This window comes from Grampus griseus (genome assembly GCF_964374135.1).
Source record: "Grampus griseus genome assembly, chromosome: 18".
Lineage (NCBI taxonomy): Eukaryota > Metazoa > Chordata > Mammalia > Artiodactyla > Delphinidae > Grampus > Grampus griseus.
Window position 1 is genome coordinate 54,859,598 of NC_139012.1, and position 22,236 is coordinate 54,881,833.

At 37.9% G+C, this 22,236-nt stretch overlaps 1 protein-coding gene across 4 annotated transcripts in view; it reads right to left on the bottom strand.

Annotated features, from left to right (window-relative positions):
- The window catches only part of ELF1 (E74 like ETS transcription factor 1), a 105,100-nt gene that overhangs the window by 22,757 nt on the left and 60,107 nt on the right, over positions 1–22,236 (bottom strand). For all 4 annotated transcript variants that reach the window (XM_082675596.1, XM_082675598.1, XM_082675595.1 and 1 more), the window contains exon 3: positions 9,560–9,740. In XM_082675596.1, the coding sequence (XP_082531722.1) occupies positions 9,560–9,740 (181 nt within the window). The remainder of the gene's footprint in view (positions 1–9,559; positions 9,741–22,236) is intronic.

Here is a 22,236-nt window from a genome sequence, read left to right on the forward strand (position 1 = left end):
GGGGACAGGGGTTCGTGCCCCGGTCCGGGAAGATCCCACATGCCGCGGAGCGGCTAGCCCCGTGAGCCATGGCCGCTGAGCCTGCGCGTCTGGAGCCCGTGCTCCGCAACGGGAGAGGCCACACAGTGACAGGCCCGCTTACCGCAAAAAAAAAAAAAAAAAAAAAAAAAATCTACAAACAATAAATGCTGGAGAGGTTGTGGAGAAAACGGAACCCTCTTGCAATGTTGGTGGGAATGTAAATTGATACAGCCACAATGGAGAACAGTATGGAGGTTCCTTAAAAAACTAAAAATAGTACTACCATACGACCCAGCAATCCCACAACTGGGCATACACCCCGAGAAAACCATAATTCAAAAAGAGTCATGGCGAACGGATAAAGATGTGGTACATATATACAATGGAATATTAGCCATAAAAAGGAACAAAACTGGGTCATTTGTAGAGACGTGGATGGATCTGGAGACTGTCATACAGAGTAAAGTAAGTCAGAAAGAGAAAAACAAATATCATATATTAATGCATATATGTGGAACCTAGAAAAATGGTACAGATGAACCGGTTTGCAGGGCAGATACTGAGACACAGATGTAGAGAACAAACTATGGACACCAAGCGGGGAAAGCAGCAGGGTGGTGGTGGTGGTGGTGTGATGAACTGGGGGATTGGGATTGACATGTAAACACTGATGTGTATAAAATGGATGACTAATAAGAACCTGTTGCATAAAAAAATAAATTTAATTTAATTTAAAAAATTAAAAAAAAAAAAGAGTCATGTACCACAATGTTCACTGCAGCTCTATTTACAATAGCCAGGACATGGAAGCAACCTAAGTGTCTATCGACAGATGAATGGATAAAGATGTGGCACATATATACAATGGAATATTACTCAGCCATAAAAAGAAACGAAATTGAGTTATTTGTAGTGAGGTGGATGGACCTAGAGTCTGTCATACAGAGTGAAGTAAGTCAGAAAGAGAAGAACAAATACCGTATGCTAACACATATATATGGAATCTAAAAAAAAAAAAAAAAGGTCATGAAGAACCTAGGGGCAAGACGGGAATAAAGACGCAGACCTTCTAGAGAATGGACTTGAGGACACGGGGAGGAGGAAGGCTAAACTGGGACAAAGTGAGAGAGTGGTAGTGTATATATAGACATATATACACTACCAAACGTAAAATAGCTAGTGGGAAGCAGTCGCAGAGCACAAGGAGATCAGCTCAGTGCTTTGTGACCACCTAGAAGGGTGGGAGGGAGCGAGACGCAAGAGGCGAGATACAGGGATATATGTATATGTATAACTGATTCACTTTTTTATAAAGCAGAAACTAACACACCATTGTAAAGCAATTATACTCCAAGAAAAACGTTAAAAGAATTTAAAAAAAAAAAGTGCTTAGAAGTCCAATTCCTCCATAATAGTTAAAACCAGAAAAGATAAATACTTCAAAAAGTCTAGCAAAATGATTAAAATAAGGCATTGTAACACTTGCTCTTAAAAACTTAAGCCTCCTATTTAAAATCTTGTAGATTTAAGGCATAGTAGAAAAGCATATTGCGGGACTTCCCTCGTGGCGCAGTGGTTGAGAATCTGCCTGCCAATGCAGGACACACGGGTTTGAGCCCTGGTCCAGGAAGAGCCCACATGCCCCGGAGCAACTAAGCCTGTGCGCCACAACTACTGAGCCTGTGCTCTACAGCCCGCAAGCCACAACTACTGAGCCCGCGTACCACAACTACTGAAGCCTGCGCGCCTAGAGCCCAAGCTCTGCCACAAGAGAAGCCAACGCAATGAGAAGTCCGCGCATGGCAATGAAGAGTAGCCCCCACTCACCGCAACTAGAGAAATCCCGCGCACAGCAACGAAGACCCAACAACAAAGACCCAATGCAGCCAAAAATAAATAAATATATAAATTTATTTAAAAAAAAAAGAAGAAAAGCATATTGCTCCTCTGTCAAGGCTTTGAAATTCTATGAATCGAAGAAAATATCCTCCTAAAACTAAATTTTTGAAAAAATCAGGCAAGTAAGGCACAGGTAGCTCCATAATTAATTACCATCTTCTAAACATTTATATAACTCTAAATGTTCATTTATGTAAGTTTTATAAATATTTTAAAGTCTACTGGGTCGATAAAAATGATAAAATTAGTATGTATAACTATTCAGTTGCCTATCAATTAAGAAAATACAATGAGAATTTCAAATCACTTCTTTATCAAGCTTTTTATAATGAAAAATTTCAAACATATACAAACATATAGGAAATCATATTTATAATGAACTGAATGTATCAAGGGCCCAGCTTCAATACTTAACAGTCAATCTTCCTTAATCTATACTCCCTGGCCCAACACAGACATGGGATTATTTCAAAGTGAACCCCAGAGAGCCTATCATTCAATAGTAAATATTACAGTATATAGACAATACCATGATCACATCTTTTAAAAATCACTCTTTAAATCAGATATCCACTTAATATTGAAATTTCTGTCTCAGATTTTTTTTAATCTGAAAAAGTTGGTTTGTTAACCAGATTTCAAACAAAGTTCACGCATTACATTTGGTGGCACGTACCTTCCTTAGTATTTGGCTTTTTTCCATTTTTGTTGTTTATCTTAGGAGAAACAGGGTCATCTGTTTGTAGTTTCCCACATTCTAAATTTTGCTGATTATATATCTGTGGTGTCACTTACCATATCCCTCCCTCCGTGTATTTCCTGTAAACTGGTAGTTACATCTAGAAGATTGATTTGATTCGCATTCAATTCTTTGGCAAGAATACTTCAAAGGTGATGCTGTGTGATTCAATGGGCCTTTTGAAGGTAGGTAGGTCTTCCTTCAGTACTTCGAGGATTGAGAAGCAGGTTCAGGTGTTGCCAACCTGATCTATCCAGCATAAAATTCTCCATCAGCCTTTTACCTAATGGCTTTAGAAGTTACTGATGATAGTTACCTAGATGCACTATTTCATTAGGCATTTCAAAATGGTGATAATTCTAATCTTATCATTCCTTTAGCATTTATTAGCTAGAATTCTCTATAAGGAAGAACTTTGTCATAAACTATCTGGTTACCCTGAGCTACGGTTCATACAATAAAGGCAAATTAAACGCTTGGTTCTTTTTCCGTTATTTACTGATTTTCAGAATAATAAATGGGATCTTTCAAAAGTGACCACTGGGACTTCCCTGGTAGTCCAGTGGTTAAAACTCTATGCTCCCAATGCAGGAGGCCGAGGTTCGACCCCTGCCCTGGTCGGGAAACTAGACCCCGCATGCCCCAACTAAGAGCCCGCATGCCACAACTAAAGATCCCGCATGCTACAACTAAAAGATCCCTCGTACCGCAACTAAGACCCGGCGCAACCAAATAAATAAATAAATAAGTATTTAAGAAAAAAAAAGTGACCACTAAGTTTAAAATATTTTTATTAGCTTTTGGTTTTATCTATTTTAAAATTTATTTATTTTATTTATTTTTGGCTGTGTTGGGTCTTTATTGCTGGGCGCAGGCTTTCTCTAGTTGTGGAGAGCAGGGGCTACTCTTTGCTGCGGTGTGCGGGCTTCTCATTGCTGTGGCTTCTCTTGCTGTGGAGCACAGGCTCTAGGCATGTGGGTTTCAGTAGCTGCGGCACGCGGGCTCAGTAGTTGTGGCTCACGGGCTCTAGAGCGCAGGCTCAGTAGTTGTGGCACACGGGCTTAGTTGCTCCGCAGCATGTGGGATCTTCCCGGACCAGCGCTCGAACCCGTGTCCCCTGCATTGGCAGGCGGATTCTTAACCACTGCGCCACCAGGGAAGCCCATATCTTTCTATTTTTAAATGTAAGCAAACACATACATATCATTTATATTCTTTCCCCTATCCTAAATAATAGGTAACCATTCGTGCTGTACTGACCCTTGCTTTTTAAACTTCATATACACTAGAAATCATTCCACAACTATATATAGAAATCATTCCACAACTATCTATAGAAATCATACTACCTTCTGAATTTCAAAAACGTAAGGCAAGTTTAATGTCGTTAATATCAGTAATCTAATTTGTAAAACTTTGTTTATTCCACTTCGCTTCAGTGCTTAGGTCAGGAAATACAAAATAAATTGGTGGCTGCTACGTGAAACAGGAATGAAAACCAAAAAAAAAGTACAACTAAGCTTTTAAAAATATAGAGAAAATGTTTGCCCTTCATTAAATGGATTACAAAAATTTCTTGTAAGCAACAATAAAACCGACAAGCCTTTTTTTTCCTTCCAATTTTATTGAGGTTAGAATTGACGTACAGCATTGTGTATGTTTAAGGTGTACAGCATGATCTGATTTACATACATCATGAAATGATTATCACAATAAGTTTAGTGAACACCCATCATCTCATACAGATACAAAGTTAAAGAAACACAAAAAAAATTTTCTTGTGATAAGAACTGAGGAATTACTCTTTTAACAACTTTTATATATAACATACAGCAGTGTTAATTATATTTATCATATTGTACATTATATCCCTAGTACTTTTTTATCTTCTAACTGGATGTTTGTACCTTTTGACCACCTTGGTCCAATTCCCATTCCCCCCACCCCTGCCTCTGGTAACCACAAATCTGATCTCATTTTCTATGAGTTTGTTTATTTGTTTTCGAAGTACACCTGACCTACAACACTGTTAGTTCCTCAACATAGTGATGTGCTATTGCTATACATATCAAAATGATCACAATATGTCTAGTTAAGACACATCATCATACAAAGATACTATCTAGTTATTTACTGTATTCTCCACACTGTATATAGCAATATACCTATTAAGTTGTTGATCACTTAATTTCAAACGCATTTTAACCCTGCATTTTTATTCCCCAACTCCACGTTTACTATTTCTGACATCATGTTTTACGTCTTTCTGTTTTGTGTATCCCTTAACTACTCATTGTGAATACAGATGGTTTTACGATGTTTGTCTTTTAACCTTCCTACTAGCTTTATACATGGCTGATTTACTACCTTTACTGTATATTTGCCTTTACCAATGAGATTTTTCCTTTCATAATATTTCCTTTCATAATTTTCATATTTCTTGTTGTGACCTTTTTTGGTTAGAGAAATCCCTTTAACATTTCTTGTAAAGCTGGTTTGTTAGTGCTCAACTCTTTTAACTTTTGCTTGTCTGTAAAACTTGATCTCTCCATCAAACCTGAATGAAAGCCTTGCTGGGTGGAGTATTCTTGGTTGTAGGTTTTCCCCTTTCACCACTTTAAATATATTGAGCCACTCCCTTCTGGCCTGCAGGGTTTCTGCTAAAAAGTCAGCTCACAGCCTTATGCAAGTTCCTTTGTATGTAACTTGTTGCTTTTCCCTTGCTGCTTTTAAAATTCTCTCTTTAATTTTTGCCACTTTAATTACAATGTGTCTTGATGTGTTCCTCTTTGGGTTGATCCTGTTTGGGACTCTCTGTGCTTCCTGGACATGGATGTCTATCTCTTTTCCCAGGTCAGGAAAGTTTTCAGCTATTATGTATTCAAACATGTTCTCTGCCCCTTTCTCTCTCTCTTCTCCTCTGGAACCCCTATAATGCAAATACTAGTATGCTTGATGTTGTTGAGAGGTCTCTTAAACTGTCTCATTTCTTTCTATACTTTTTTCCTTTTCCTGTTCAACTTCAGTGATTTCCACGACTCTTGTCTCCCAGCTCACTGATCTGTTCCTCTGTGTCATTTAGTCTACTGTTAATTCCTTCCACTGTATTTTTCATTTCGGTTACTGTACTCTTCATCTGTTTGGCTGTTCTTTACATTTTCTAACTCTTTGTTAAAAACTTCTAACTTCTTGCTCTGTGCACCCATTCTTCTCCATAGTTCCTTGAACGTGTTTACGATCATCATCTTGAACTCTTTACAGGGAAGGCTGCCTGTCTCCACTTCACTTAGTTCTTCTGGGGTTTTATCTTGTTCCTTCATTTGGAAGATATTCCTCTGTCGCTTCATTTTATCTAACTTGCTCTTTTTATTTCTATGTATTTGGTAGGTTGGTTACATTTCCCGACCTTGGAGAAGTGGTATTCTGTAGGTGCCGTCCTATGCATCCCAGCAGTGGTCTCCCCTCTGGTCACCAGAGCTATGTGTTCTGGGGTGCTCCCCAGTGGACTGCGTGGGTCCTTCTCTTGTGATAGGCTAACTATTGTGGATGGTCTGGTAGGTGTGGCTGGCCTGTGCTCCAGTTGTTTGCCAGGTCCTGCCTTGCGTGGAGGCTGCCAGGGACCCCAGGTGGTCCCAGGGCTAGTGTTGGCTGACAAGTGGGCACAGCCAGGTTCTAGAGTGGGTAGTTGTGGGGCTCGGGATCCCAAGATCTAGTGTCAGCCTGCTGGTGGGCAGGGCCAGTTCCTTATATGGCTGGCCGTGGGGTCAAGGGTGTCCAAAAGCTGCTGTTGGCCCACCTGTGAGTGGGGCTGGATCCCAGATAGCTGGCTGAGGGGTCCAAAGGGGTCCATCTCCTTTAATAATTTCAATTTTAGACTCAAGACTGGTAATGGAAGGATCTCCACATAGATAAAGCTCATAGTCAAATGCTTTTCATAAATTTTTTATAGCACAGCCTTGTTTCAAAGGAAATGTTATATAAAACCCCAACATATAAACAGATGAAAGTAGTATTTTATCATTATACATTTTAAAGGTTAAAATTTATATCAAACTTGATATGAGATAAATAAATGATAAAAATGAAAGTGTTTGGGTGGTGGCGCAGTGGTTGAGAGTCCACCTGCCGATGCAGGGGACACGGGTTCGTGCCCCAGTCCGGGAGGATCCCACATGCCGCGGAGTGGCTGGGCCCGTGAGCCATGGCCACTGGGCCTGCACGTCCGGAGCCTGTGCTCCGCAACGGGAGAGGCCACAACAGTGAGAGGCCCACGTACCAAACAAACAAACAAAAAAAGTGTTCTGATGAACATGAAAATTTGAAATCAGGGGTTATCAATGACAGCTGCCGTCTAATATAACCCTCAAGTCCATAAAAATAGTTTGACCTTTGTATTGAAAATTTCAAAACAGAATCAAAATTATGGGACATAGTATAATGAATTCTCACATATCCATTCTCAGCATCAATCATTATCAGAACATAGTCGATCTTTCATCCATACTTCACTTACTGCTCAAGGTCCCCTCACACACACCCTGACCCCCAGGATTACTCTGAAGGAATCCATGACACTGTATTTTATCTCTAAGTATTTGAGCATATGTATCTAAAAGATGAAGAATCTAACACAATGCTATTATGCCTAAAAATGTTAACAATATTCCTTATCACCTGAAGTGCTACCTAGGTCTCATAATTAGTTTATAAACTGTCCTATCCCCATCATCATCTTCCCTGTAGTTTCTCAGAAGCACAGTACTCTCCCCTCTCCCACTCTGGACTAAGGAGGGCTATAAGATCCTTTCATTTCTTATGACATGACTCGAACAAGTACAGAAGAGTTATACAAAGGCTTGGGTTGGAAGTTAAGAAAGGCAAGAGAGAAGAAACATGCAAATAGCAAATCTGATTTTCAAGATGTGGCTTATTTTCTGGATCCATTCCATACCAGTTCTGTTTTCCAGGAAGGAAGGAGCTTGTCTGCATCTCATCATCAGCTATCTTCAAGTCTAAGCCCAAGAGAGTGAACAACTGGAAGGAAGAAATAATTCCTTCCCCTAAAGATCCAAGATCTGCTTTCCTAGTCTCCACTTCTTCTTTGAGGGCCAGTATCTTCCTTAGTGACTAAAACCAGGAATAAACACCCCTTCAGGGGAGACCCTAGTTCCCTATCCACAAAGAGTGTAGCCTTACCCTAAGGCATCAAGAAAGTAGGTCAGAACACACTGTGGAGAAAACCCCATTAGCTACACAACACATACATGCATAGTGGTGGTCATTCTGTTATACAAAACACGAAGTACACAGTCAGTGATGAGTTGAAACCTCTAATATGATTAATCCAACTGTCTTATTGACAAGCGAGAAACAAATATAGATTTATCAAAAACTTTCACTGGGTTGCTCTGAACAAAAATGTGAATATATGAGAACATGCTTTGTAAAAAATAAGAGGACAGTACAAAAACTAAGCGTTGTTCATCAACGTTATCAATGACTCAGTCACTGGGTGCATGACATAAGCAAGTCATTTAACTTCTCTAATTTCAGTTTTCTTTTTCTGCTGTGAGAATTAAATCTGTACTTTTAAAAAAATCTACTATGTTAATATGATACAATGATAAGAAGACAATGCCATTTGGGAGGTATTTTTGCCCAAAATGGATTATCTCATTCCAATCATGAGAAAATATAACAGAAATAAAACTGAGGAGCATTGTACAGTGTCTGACCAGTACTCCTCAAAAGCATCAAGGTTATGAGAGACAAGGAAAGACAGAGGAACTGTCATAGACTGGAAGTGACTAGGAAAAATTACCAACTAATTGCAATGTGAGATTCAAGATAGGATCCTGGAATAGAAAAAGGATGTTAGTGTGAAATGCGTGGAATAAAGTCCAGGTTTAGTTGATAATACTGTGACTAATGTTAATTTCTGGTTTTTAATTTAAGAATAAATATTCAGAGTTTCCCTGGTGGCGCAGTGGTTAAGAATCTGCCTGCCAATGCAGGGGACACGGGTTCGAGCCCTGGTCTGGGAAGATCCCACATGAGGTGTAGCAACTAAGCCTGTACGCCACAACTACTGAGGCTGCATGCCACAACTACTGAAGCCTGCGCACCTAGAGCCTGTGCTCTGCAACAAGAGAAGCCCACGCACCACAACGAAGAGTAGCCCCTACTCGCGAGAAAGCCCGCATGCAGCAACAAAGACCCAATGCAGCCATAAATAAATAAATAAATAAAACTTAAAAAAAAAAAAAGAATATTCAAATAATCTTTGCTTCTAAGTAATTAACTTTCTCAAACACCTCCAACATCTCTGGCCAAGATATATGAATGTAAATGTATAAAATTACAAATGCATGCACCAGTTTCTAAAATTGATGGAACAAAGCACCACCTCAACACTTACATTCAGTGTGAAATATCCTACTAGTTCTGACTGAACAAATCTTTAAACCTCGGCACCTTATCCTACATTTGGGTCATGGCTTCCTATTTTGCTTCCTGCAGCAGCAGTAACAAAAGAATATTCCTATCTTTTGCCCTGCAAACAACCTTTCACTGTTATCAGGAGTACAGAGCTAGGCACACAAACAGTGCTCAGTGAAAACTTGGTGAACCGAGCTGGTTTGGTTCCTCTTACACACCTTCTATTTCGTCACGTTCATCTCTGTCTATTTAGGAAAGAAGGAGGAGGAGATAAGCGAGCACCATGAAGCACAGGCAGATGAGAAAGAAAACGTCATTTCCTTCTTCCCACAGGGCTCTAGCTTCTGCCGGTAACGGAGTTACTCAAAACCGAGTCAAGAACTTTTTATATCCCCCAAATCACAGGGCTAACCCACTGACTAAAACTATGCTGAAGGAAGGTGCTGTCAGAGGCACACACACCTGTAAGGGTGATGTCGTCGTCATCCTCATCGATGATTTCCTCTTCGGCGACATCCAAGGAGCTCTCAGTGATCATGTCATTGGGCTCCTCCACACAGGCTAGACCCGCATAGCTATTGAGAATATCAGCACCAGGAACGTGTTCCACAATGACGGCAGGAAAAATAGCTGGATCGCCAAGCTGGGAGGGGTGAAGGAAAGAAAGGATTAACAAAGTTTTGCTTTTGTTAAATACAACCCAAATTATTTTACACAATTCAGTTTTCACATCATCAGCTACTTGTATATTGACAAGCTTTCTATGATACAGAGAATATATACCTACTAAGACCAAATAAAACTTTCATTACCAATTTTGGGTCTTAACAGCCAAGTTTTCATTGGGAAGTCCCATAAAAGTATGTTTTTAAAGCTCACTAAATTAAAAAAACTAGTATCATTAATGCATAAGAAGTGGCATACAAATGAAATGTACAACTAAAATCTCAGCAAAAGTTTCTTTGACAGAAAAAAATCTATGAGCTTAATAAATATTACACTGTCACTTGGCACACAGGCCGTGTTTAACAACTAACTGCTTTTGGTTCAAATGGGAAAATTAACTTTCACTTTCTATCTGGTTATAAGATCAGGGAAGTCGAGAACTGGAAGAACTCTAGTCTAGCCATCTCATTTTACAGATGAGGAAACTGAGGCAGAGAGGATTTTTAACAGCCTACTCAAAAATCAGTGAATTAGTCATGAAAAAATTCAATGTTAAAAGTGAAAGCCAAATAAAAAAATGTTTTGAATGTACCTAAGTATACATGAATCATAATACTATATAATAAGGGCTATCTATAAAAGAATTACTTTTTAAATATAGTAAAAATGCTGACATTTATTAACTTGTTTTATATTGCTCTACTTGTCATATGGTAAGGGTTCTGTTCATTTGTTACACTTTCATAGTAACATTTCTCTGCAAATCATCATCCCCTAAACCACTAATATACACTAAACCTAAACCGTCTACTGATGAAAAAAACGATTAAGATGTCATTACATTTCTCTTTTACTTTAAAAATTAAAAAACTTCAGACTTTAAAAAGTTGTAAAAGTAGTACCAAGAATTCTCCTACAACCTTCATCCACATTCCCCAAATGTTAACACTTAATCATGTCTATCATCCTCTTTCTATATTATCATTTCTATATCTATAGTTTTTCTGACTTATTTGAAAGTGGTAGACATACTGCTCCTTTAACCCTAAATACTTAAGTATATATTTTCTAAATATATGACCATTATCTTATACAAAGATAGCACAATTATCAAAACCAGGAAAGTAACACTGATACAGTACTATTATTTAATCTATAGACCTTATTCAAATTTCTCCATCTCATTAATGTCTTTTTTTCAAAAAATGGGAAAAAAATTGAGATCAGGATCCTAAGTTTCATTTAGTAAATATCATGTTTCTTCATGACAACTCCTTTAATCTAGAACAATTTCTTCTCCTTTAATCTGGAGCAGTTCTTCAGTTTTTCTTTGTCTTTCATGATCTTGACACTTTGGAAGAATACAGGCCATTTGTTTCATAAAATGTCCCCCAATTTGGGTTTTTGTGGTATTAACTCATCATTAGATTCAGTCTGCATTTTTGGCTAGAATAAAAAAAAGTAATCTTGTGTCCTTTCAAATACATCTTATCAGGAGGTCAAAAAATACCTTTTTGTCCCATTACTAGTGATATTAACTTTGATCATTCAGTTAGGGTGGGGTCTACCAGGCTTCTCTACCATAAAGTTACTATTTTTCCTCTCATAATTAATAAGTATCTTATGGGAAGATAGCTCATGTAAATATCCTGTTTCTTAAAATATATATATATTGAAAATATTATTTATGATTTCATTATAACTAAGCAGCCTCAATCTTTTAAAATTAATGTTTGTAGCAGTGCATAGAAGTTAAATATTACTTCTTATATAAGAATTTAATTACCTAAATTAAATATATGGTATCATAGGTACTAAACAGATACTATCTGTGCCTTCAAGAATGTTATGTTCTGAAATTTATAGATAACATTAATACTAAAACATATTTGGATTGCTTTATTTTAAAATGTTTCTTCCTATTTCAGAAAAGAGGAAAGTTAGTCAGAAGGAACTGGCTCTCCAAATCATAAGTTTTAAAACAGAAAGAGGCTCAAACATTACAATGTAAAACACACACAGGGAGGCACTAGAGAGAGTATCATATAGAGTAGCCAAAGTATAGTCATTGCCTTGCCCTTCTCTGTTTTGAGAATGAATGCTGCACATGCAACCCAACTTAGCATGAGCACATGCTTGTTGACAGCACTTCTCCTCTTCTCTCCTAAGAGCTAAACTTAAGCTCCTCGTCTTCTGACAAGGCTGAGCCCAGAGTTGAGTTAATTCTCATGATTTCATTTTAAGCCGCAACAACTCCATGTACCAGGTAAGGACAGGGCTTATCATTTCTATCCACTGGCAGATAAAGAATTAGGTTAAAAAATTTACCCAAGATCACCACTAAGTCAGAGACAGAGGCAGGTCGATGCAATTCACAGAAGCCCTCAAATGAAAGCAAAGTATTTCTCCCTACCCACATCTATTTGGCTCCTTAAGTTTGGGTAGTGAGTGTTTAGAGTGTGGCTATTACGAGGGACATCTCCAAAATTTTTTCTGAACCTATAAAGTTCCCAAGTTTCAAAGGACTACAGATACGTGTTACTACTTTCTGCCTTGTCCTATTCTCTTACTCTGTAACTGGATTGGAGCTGATGACTCTAGTCTCCAGATGTACAGGTGTTAGAACACCCTGTCATATACCACTATAATCAATGCTACATCTACTTCAGTGCCCCTCTCCAGAAGCAACCACTTTTGCCAATTTCTTTGTTCCCTAACAGAGGCAGTCTGTGGATAATCAAGCATATTCTAATTTGCGTTAAACAATCATTTTTAATTTCAGTTCAAATTTTAAAAGAATTTTAAAACTGTTTAAGACAAATTTCAAACACACAAAAAGTAGAGAGAAAAAATTAGTTTCCACGGAAGTAAAAGGTTACTTAAGAATGAAAAGGGACATGTGGCTGTGTGATTTAGAGAGTGGCAACCTGTAGTAAAGAAGAAAGACTGTGAACCAGGAGACCCAAGGCCTTCTCCAATCCTACTATCATGATCTTATCTTCCTCACTTTAAATGAAAGAAGAGCACTAGTTGATCCCAAGGGCACTTCCGGCTTTTAAGATGTATTTTAAAGGTATGGATTTGAAAACTGCCTGTTGATAACATTACAGTAGAAGAGATTACTCATTCTTATGGACTAAACTGGGGGAGGGAGTCGCATGCACAAGTGGTCACAAACCTTCTGGCTTTGCTACTGCTGTTAGCTAACATTATTAGCACCAGGCATTTTGCTCATTGCTTCACATGGATTACCACCTTATTTCATCATCACAAAATCCAATTAAGGAGACACATAAGATTATCTGTTTTATACATGGGAAAATGAAGTCTCAAGGAGAAAGGAAATAATTTACTGTAAGTGGAAGACTTTTTTTTAGTATTTATTTATTTATTTGGTTGCGTTGGGTCTTAGTTGCAGCAGGCAGGCTCCTTAGTTGTGGCATGTGGGCTCCTCAGTTGCAGCTTGCTGGCTCCTTAGTTGTGGCATGTGAACTCTTAGTTGCAGCATGTGTGTGGGATCTAGTTTCTGGACCAGGGATCGAACTGAGGCCCCCTGCATTGGGAGCTCGGAGTCCTAACCACTGCACCACCAGGGAAGTCCCCGGAAGACTGTTAAATTGACTCCAGAGTCCATGTTCTTTACCTATTCCCTACTATAACCAGTCTTAAACATGGTGCCATTTTGTTTTGGGATTGGTTTTTGTTTTTGTTTTTTTGGCACATTTACTTAGCTCTGTTTAGAAAAACAGAATAGGCAAGGAGCTGTGTTTGCAGTATGACTTTCAATATTATCTTTTTTCAGGGCTTCTCCAATCCAAATCTATTATAAACTGTCTTGAAGGCACAGCCAGTCCCTCTTGGTCACCAGGGACTTCCCAGGATCACTCCCAATTTAGCCATACTGTCTTCTCCTTCTAGATACTTGCTCCTCTCATGAAAAACATAGGCCACTCTTTTCTAGTCCACTGAGATATATATTCATAGTTGTTCATCTCTAATTTCTCCAGGGTGCTATTAATTCACATACAATAAACAGACCAACTCTGAATCTTAGGTAACAAGCCTGAATCTGTATATACAAAATAGATCTAGGAAACCCCTCTCAGGTGACTGGAAAGAATCTCTCCCTCTATTACCATAAACAGAAGGAAAACACACGCTCCAGAAACTCCAGCTGCCGATCTGGGCTCATGGTAAACTCCTGCCTTATAAACTGATTGACTAAACTGACTGACTAGTAACTGAATCATCAGGAACCTAAAAACTTCATAACCACACATTCTAACATTCCATATAAAGAAATGGACCCTAGCCTCTTAAATGAAAAAATTGCCAAATTCCAAATGCTGAATTTTCCTAGATTTTAAATTTTTTTAATAAATAAAATATTGGGACTTGTATTAGTTTGCTAGAGCTGCTGTAACAAAGCACCATAGGCTAGGTGGCTAAAACAACAGACATGGATTGTCTGTCAATTCTAGAGGCTACATGTCTGAAATCAAGGTGTCAGCAGGGTTGGTTCCTTCTGAGGGCTTTGAGGGAAGGATCTGCTCCAGGCCTCTCTCCCTGGCTTGTAAATGACCCTCATCATGTTCACATGGTGTTCTCCCTGTATATGTGTGTGTCCAAGTTTTCTCTTCTTATAAAGACACTAACCATACTGGATTAGCGGCCTACCCTATTCCAGTATAACCTCATGTTAACTAATTACATCCACAATGACCCTATTTCCAAACAAGGTCACACTCTGAGATATCAGGGGTTAGGACTGCAACATATGTATTTGGGGGGTGGAGGGCAATTCAGCCCATAACAGGACTCCATTTTATTTAGCTTAAATCTCTCATATGACAACCAGCTCCCTTTACCCTATGGCAGCTTATGGTAGTAAAGATAGATATATATATATTCTTGTTACTATTCATAAATTAAGGTTAGACATTATTCGTCGTTTCTTTGCTGAAGACCATCAAACTTTATCCACCTAGTTTTTCTATATCATTTTGACCAGACTCCTTCCCAAGATTTATTTAAAAAGGGAGTTTTAGGAAGGTCAGAGCTAGTCATAAAATGGCCACATTTCTAATAGTTAGCAATAAGATCTGTTACCTCCTTTTAAGAAATGAGGGAGTCAACACTTCATTGATGCCCGAACAAAAATATTACATTTCATTTGGTTGGCTACTCAAAAAAATTTTTTTCTCCAAATCTTCTAAATCAGCTCTAAACCCTCTCCTCATTTAAATAATTAGATTAAATAAGCATCGCCTCTTCAGTACCTTTTATTTGAACCAGGGAATCTCAGTAAACTACCAGTGGTTATCAACCCTGACTATATACTGGGAAACATCTAAAAATATCAGTACCTGACCCTGTACGGGATCAAACAAATCAGAATATCTAAGGATGTAACCAGAGCATGTTATTGAAGCTCCTCAGGTGATTCCAATGAGTATGTAGGGGTCAGAACCACTGCTCTAAAGAATTACAAGATTCTAAACTGCATTCCCTAAATTGAGTCAACTCTGATCGTTTATGCCAATGTCTGAGATACTAGTAATCCAAAGAGACAAACAGTTGTATTATTATGTTACGAGATCTTCTGCTATTTGGCACTTGCAGATTATTTTCCCATTTGCTTTTGGAATAGAACTAAAATAAATCACAAATGATGGGTGAGAAGAGAGAGGGAACGCTTTTTAGAATTAAAATCTGTTTTAAAGATCAGAGTTATTAAAGCCTCTACTTCCACAGCAAATTAAACTGTAGTGAAAAACTGACTTTTGACTGTTTTGTAACTTTAGTGAAGGTGTTAACAGGTCTGGACAGAAAAATACGTATACCGGTTTCCCTTTTTATTAATTTCAGGTAAATTTATGACATGTGATGAAAGCAAAATTAACAATTTTTTTTAGCAGCAGTAATAAAAATCAAACCAAGGGTTAGCAGGAAAGAGAAACAATTCCCCAAATTTCAACATTGTCCACTATGTAGTTGCCATTTGTGGCTGATGATATATGTGGAAACACCATCAAGTTGAAAGAGGAGGAAAGTGACCAATCTGTAAGCAGTACAATATGTTACTACCCTGAGTAGGCTTGCTTGTTTCCTCAGTATACCATGATCCAAAGCCCTAGGCAGATACTTAAGAAACTATGGATCATTATTCCAACTCTATTAATTATTCAACAAGTTTTCAGATATAAAAAAGCAAAAGAACTTTCAAATAACTTGTTTGCCAAGCTTCTCCAATAGCAGAGCTCAATCTGGTCCGCGCTGTTGTGAAACGTCCTGCCGATCGCCTACGAAACTGCTTAAAATGAAGTATCTATCAAATGTTTTCCTAAACAAAAAGGTGGTTAAAAACAGTCTTTAAAAATTTCCCCAATGGAGGGACTTCCCTGGTGGTCCAGTGGTTAAGACTCCGTGCTTCCACTGCAGGGGGCCGGGTTCGATTCCTGGTCTCCTGGTTGGGGAACTAAAATCCCGCATGCCCTGCAGCAGGCGCGGCTAAAAGGAAAAAGAAAAGAAAAATTCCCCAATGGAGATAATCCTCTTTAAAGATAAGATGCTAAATGAGCACCTTTCCAGTAGTTTATACCATCTCTCTGCCCCCGGTCAAGGCGATACCAGGAGTGGGGTTTGGGAGATACCTTCAGTATCTCCCATTCCAAAAAACATGCAAACTAACTAAGCACAGCGCACTTGTAAAAACTTATCTTGTGCCCTCTCTTCCGATCAGAATGCTGTCCCGAAGCCTCATCCTATGAAGACACTGCTTTGAAATGACTTCCTCCACCTTTGATGTAAAAAACAAAAACCCCACCCCTTACTCTATCAGGACACAATCTGACAATATTTACCATGAAGCAAATGCACCAGAAATACACATGGTGAAAACAGGATATAACAGTAACTACTCAGGCCCTAGAGTCAGAATGACCCTATTTAAGGCCAGACTGCACACCATGCCCTGGGTGCTTGAACTCAGGCAAATGATTCAGTCTCTCTAGGATTTAGTTTTTGTGTCCATCTAAAATACGAATAATAGTATCTTCTAGAGTTGTTGTAAAAATTCAATAACATGTAAATACATCACTTATACTGCATGGCATATAGCAAGCATTCAATGAATTTTTTGATGATCAAAATCCTTCAATATTTGACTTAGATAAAAATAAACACTCTTAAAACTTGACTTACTATATATACATATATACAAACACACAAATCAAATCATCACATTGTACACACCTTAAACAATGTTATATGTAATAAAGCTGGGGGGGCAGGACTTGGCTTACTACAATCGTACATTGACAGGCATGTTTTTTTGTTTTGTGTTGTTTTTCAATTTGGCTTCACCACTTGGCATGTGGGATCTTACTTCCCTGACCAGGGATCGAACCCACGCCCTCCGCGTTGGAAGCACGGAGTCTTAACCACTGGACCGCAAGGGAAGTCCCTTTTGTTTTGTTTTTAGTAAGAAGAGTCCTTTTAGAAAACTGCTGCATGAAACATAAACCATCTACTCCCAGCAACAACCATTTAGCTCCAACTAAAAGCAAAAGCTGGATACATATGTGTTCACTTTGTGAAAATTTACCAAACTGTACACTTATGATTTGTGCATCTTTGTGTTTATGCTATACTTCAATAAAAAGCTTAAAAAGCAGAGGTCCATATGATGGGAGAAAAAGAACCTGAAAATACCTTCAACTCATTGTACTCTAGTGCTCTCAGCTCTGAGCACTATTCTCAGGCAGAAGTGAAAGCAGAGCAGTTAGGGGGAGAAGACTGGGACCAGATCAAACACTAGGATGGTCTTCCTTCATCCCCTCCTACGAACCATAATAATATTAAAGAAAATCTCTAGACACAGCACATCTATGTGGATATACACGCACAAAATTAGGGTGACTGGTGAACGAAATGTGTCAAAATTAAAATCCTTCATACAAGTTCCCGTGGTACATTTTTTAAAAATTATTTTGGGGAATAGATTTATATATGAACATATTTATATTCCAAGAGTGTAAAACATTACTGTCCCCCTTTCTATATAGTTCCCCATCCCCAATAGCTACCACTGTTACCAATTTCCAAAGTGCATTTTAAATGATTTCAGGAATTAATGTATTACATAAAACAAGCCAGGATTGTATAGCTGGTCTCTGGGACTCAGCACTAAGTTCTTGTGAAGGATTCTTCACAGCCAGATTCCTGGCATACTTTGAAAATCTGTCATTAAAACAGCTTCATTATCTGCAAATGAGAATACTTCTGTTGATTGACTCAAGTTCTCTTTATAGGAGCTTATCCCTTCTAGTCTTATTTTAAAAGAAAATGAAAAGCAGTTTTAGCAATCAGGCAGAAAAGTCTTACTTAAGGAGCTGCAGTGCACATTACCCAACACACTGGTCTAACTTATAAACAGTCTTCCGGACTGAAAGTGTAGTACATGAATCTAATTTAAAAATTTTTTAATATGTAAATGTATTAGGGAGAAAATAAAAATCCTATTGTATTTATCACATTTTAATCCCTATAAAAGGCTATTTACTTAATATTCTTCCAGATTCTCTCTTTCATTCAAAGTTCCTTTTATCTCTTATATCTCTCCTAGCATAATGGTTAAGATTTTGGACTTTCTCAAGTCAAAGACTCAACTCCAATGCAGGCGCTGCCACTTTACAGTTGTGCTTCTGGGCAATACTCATTCCTTCATTCAAACCTCTCGAGATTCCTCTTTACAAAGACCTCCCTTATTCATAAAATGGGGAAAACAGTTGCCATACTGTACCAGGGTTTATTGTGAGGATCGAGAGAATGCACATCACCTACAGGACTTGGTAAAGCTAAGAGACAATAAATATTACCTCATATAGTTAAACAAAATATCCATCTTGAAATTAGCCTATTGTTCATGTGTGTATGCATATACTGTGCCAGTTTTTGGCATCAGTGTTATATTGGCTCTGTAAAAATGAATTAGGGAACTTCTCTCTCTGAACTGAAACTGTTTAAATGATTCACTAAAGTTTAAGATAACTCACCCACGGAAGTCTTTGGGCCTACCAGTTTTATGCTTATGGAGATTGTTCCCTGGCAATTTCCCCAGGTTTTGTTGTTGTCGTTACTAGTACATTTTCATTTTAAACAGAACACCAAACATTGATGACTAACATTCCGAAAACTTAAAAATACTTCAATGCACTAGCTAAAGCAGTATATAAAATCCCTACACAGTTCTGCATCATCTCTTAATAGAAATATAAACAAATCACGTTCTGTCAAAAAAATTAATGAGGAAATAAACAGATAATAAGACAAACCATCTACTAACTGATATTCTAAAAGAATGTTATTAAAATAGGATGGGACTTCCCTGGTGGCGCAGCAGTTAAGAACCTGCCTGCCAATGCAGGGGACATGGGTTCGAGCCCTGGTCCGGGAAGATCCCACATGCCGCGGAGCAACTAAGCCCGTGCGCCACAACTACTGAAGCCTGCACCCCTAGAGCTCATGCTCCACAAGAGAAGCCACCACAATGAGAAGCCCGTGCACCGCAACAAAGAGTAGCCCCCTCTCGCCGCAAACTAGAGAAAGCCCCCGCGCAGAAACAAAGACCCAACGCAGCCAAAAATAAATAAATAATTTTTTTTTTTTTTAAAAGAATAGGAATCTAGATACCTTTAGTAAATAAGCCAGGTTATTTTGAACAATATTCTGGGTACCTTTGTAACCCTGCCCTAGGAATCTATTACAAGATTCTAATATAGTGCTTCTAGTTATCCAGTAATAAATTCAAGATAATAGTTTACTACAGGAAATAGAAAGAATACTGTATTGCAGGTTGATTTGTGAGAATCAAAGAGTACGTGGAGAAGACTCTGTAAACTATAAACGGCTCTACAAAATGTTAGGCAGTGTTATTTTTACACTTTACTTAACAATACAGCAGGTAATGTTTTCTTGGCACACAGGTAAACATCCAAAGCAGCATCAAGGCACAAAATTTTAATACATGCTTCTGTCAGTCCCCTCAGTTCTCCAATATCCTAGGTTTTCATGGGTTATGTACCTTTTATACCATGATGTAGATAAATATTATGTTACAGCCAGGGGCTTGGTATAAGGGGAAAAATGATTCAAATTCCTGGTAATTAACATAGTCAAAGTCCTTCCTTAATCAGATTAAAAAGGAACTCATTACAATGTTGTATCCTCCAGTCTCTATTTTTGAGAGCTCCTCACTAAACAATAAAATAAAGTAAAAATAAAATGATATTCTTAATGTGGTGGCGATGGTGGTGGTGGTGATGATGAAAGCAGTTACTATGTTAAGCACTTCACATGGCTTATGCCAGTTAACCCACAACACTGTGCTGTTGTTTTGTTGCCACTGGTCAGCCAGAGGCAGAGCTGAAATCTGAACCCAGGCAATCTGACTCCAGAGTCCACAAGTACAGGATCCTACAGATAAATTATAGTCATAATAAAAGTTTCATCTCAGCTAAAGTGTGGGTTTAAAAATATATATATATATTTTTTGTTTTTTTTTTTTTGTTTTTTCTTAATGTACACTGTGTTAGAGCTACAGCTGAAAAATTTTGTTTTATTTCTGTTGACTCCAGTAGAGATGAGTGTTTCTGAAGAAGCCTTTTCTCTTGCACAGCACCATGAAAAACAGAAAGGTCTAAGTAAAATGGTCTTTTCTCCAGACTTCCCCAAGATAATGTCTGAAATTCCACTGTAAACCCCTGTGGAGTTGATTTAGCTAAGTCTAATCTCATTTTAGGTCTTTCATGACAATTGGCCTTCTTTAGTCTTTGCCCAGAGTTTTCTTTTTTCAGTCAGGATAAATTACAACTTGGCCATGCATCTCAAAAAAGTAAAATAATCACTGAAAACAATCTTAGTTTTTTTTACTAGAGTGCCCACTTTAAAAGCTTAATATATTGGGGGTGTGTGTGTGTGTGTGTGTGTGTGTGTGTGTATCTGTGTGTGTGTGTGTGTGTGTGTGTGGCTAGCTAAGTATGAACAGAATCAATTACGAGGTTAAAAAAAAAGGTAAATTTTAGGAGGTGTAGTAAATTTTAATCAGGTTTAAATGTTGACTTGCAAACTAACTAGGCAACATCACAACAGTCAGTACCAGACTGATAAATGTTTTAAACATGCAGATTCTGTATAACTCAAAGTAAAATCATAATTAAAGAGGTAATTCCTACTTCTAAAAGATGAACTTTGACAAGAATCTCATATATGTACAACTCGTAGAATAAAATGAGCCAGGGCATTCGTGAATATAGGCAGTTTAGCTACAACAAAGCCTTTTCCAGAATCAAAAGTCACACTAGATGATCAGAGACAATGACAGAAATTAGAGTCACTGCAAAAAATTGAACTCCAGATCAAACTACATCAAAATAAACTTAACATGCTACAATGTTAAAGGAGAGTGCTCCCCTACAGAATGAATCTCCCAGATTTTTAAAATCCTGAATGAAAAGTTTATTGGCTTATTCTAGAAACAAGTCAGTCATTCTCAAGTATCAAAGAAAAAATAGGAAAACTTTAAGGAAAAAAAAGGTGAATGTATTTGTCTATCTGGTATCCAAGTCATAAAAATTGCCTTCATTACCTCACTTATCCAAAACAACTGAGTGATGCAGAGTACACAGTGCAACACTACAAACCGTAATGCCTTTTCTTGATTTACCTCAGGTCATTAATACAGCAACTGCCACATTTATTGACTACTTCCTTTGCCCTACGCTCTTGCTAAATGTTTTACATAAACATTGACTGCTCATAACCTTGGGAAGTAACTTTCACTTTTGGTGGAGGAAATCAAAGCTCAGTGAAATTTAAAATCTTGTCTGAAATCATACAGCTAGTAAGCTGTGGAGCCTCATCCCCAAGCTGATACACTTGATGCTACATCACAAAGACTCTTAATTGACAAGAGGTGGGAACAGATGAAACAGTTAAGCTCACAAACGTATAACCAAGCCATTACAATTCTTCTTTCCAAGAAAAGAATTGCCTAATATTGAGAATTTTGGTTATAACCGTGTTAAAAAAAAAATTCTGCCTGTATTCTAACTTATTTAATATTAGGCATATTAGATTTATGAACATTATTAAGGGTATCACTTTGTTAAATTCACACTTTAACAAACCATTAACAGTTTTTTTTCTTTTAATTTATCAGTTTTCTTTTTATTTCACTAAATCAAAGGACATTATCGTCATCAGTATTCTCTAAATAGTACTGAAGGTGACCATGGCTTTTAAAACAGGAAAGGCCAGTAACACAGTAACACCACCTGTATATATAGTGGCTTATCCTTTACGTGTTATGTGTTAAGTGAAACAGAATGGGGGCAAAAAAATGTCAAGATTACATAGCTAAACTGAGATACATCAAAGAGGTACTAATTTCCTTACTTAGCAAGGGTGCTCTA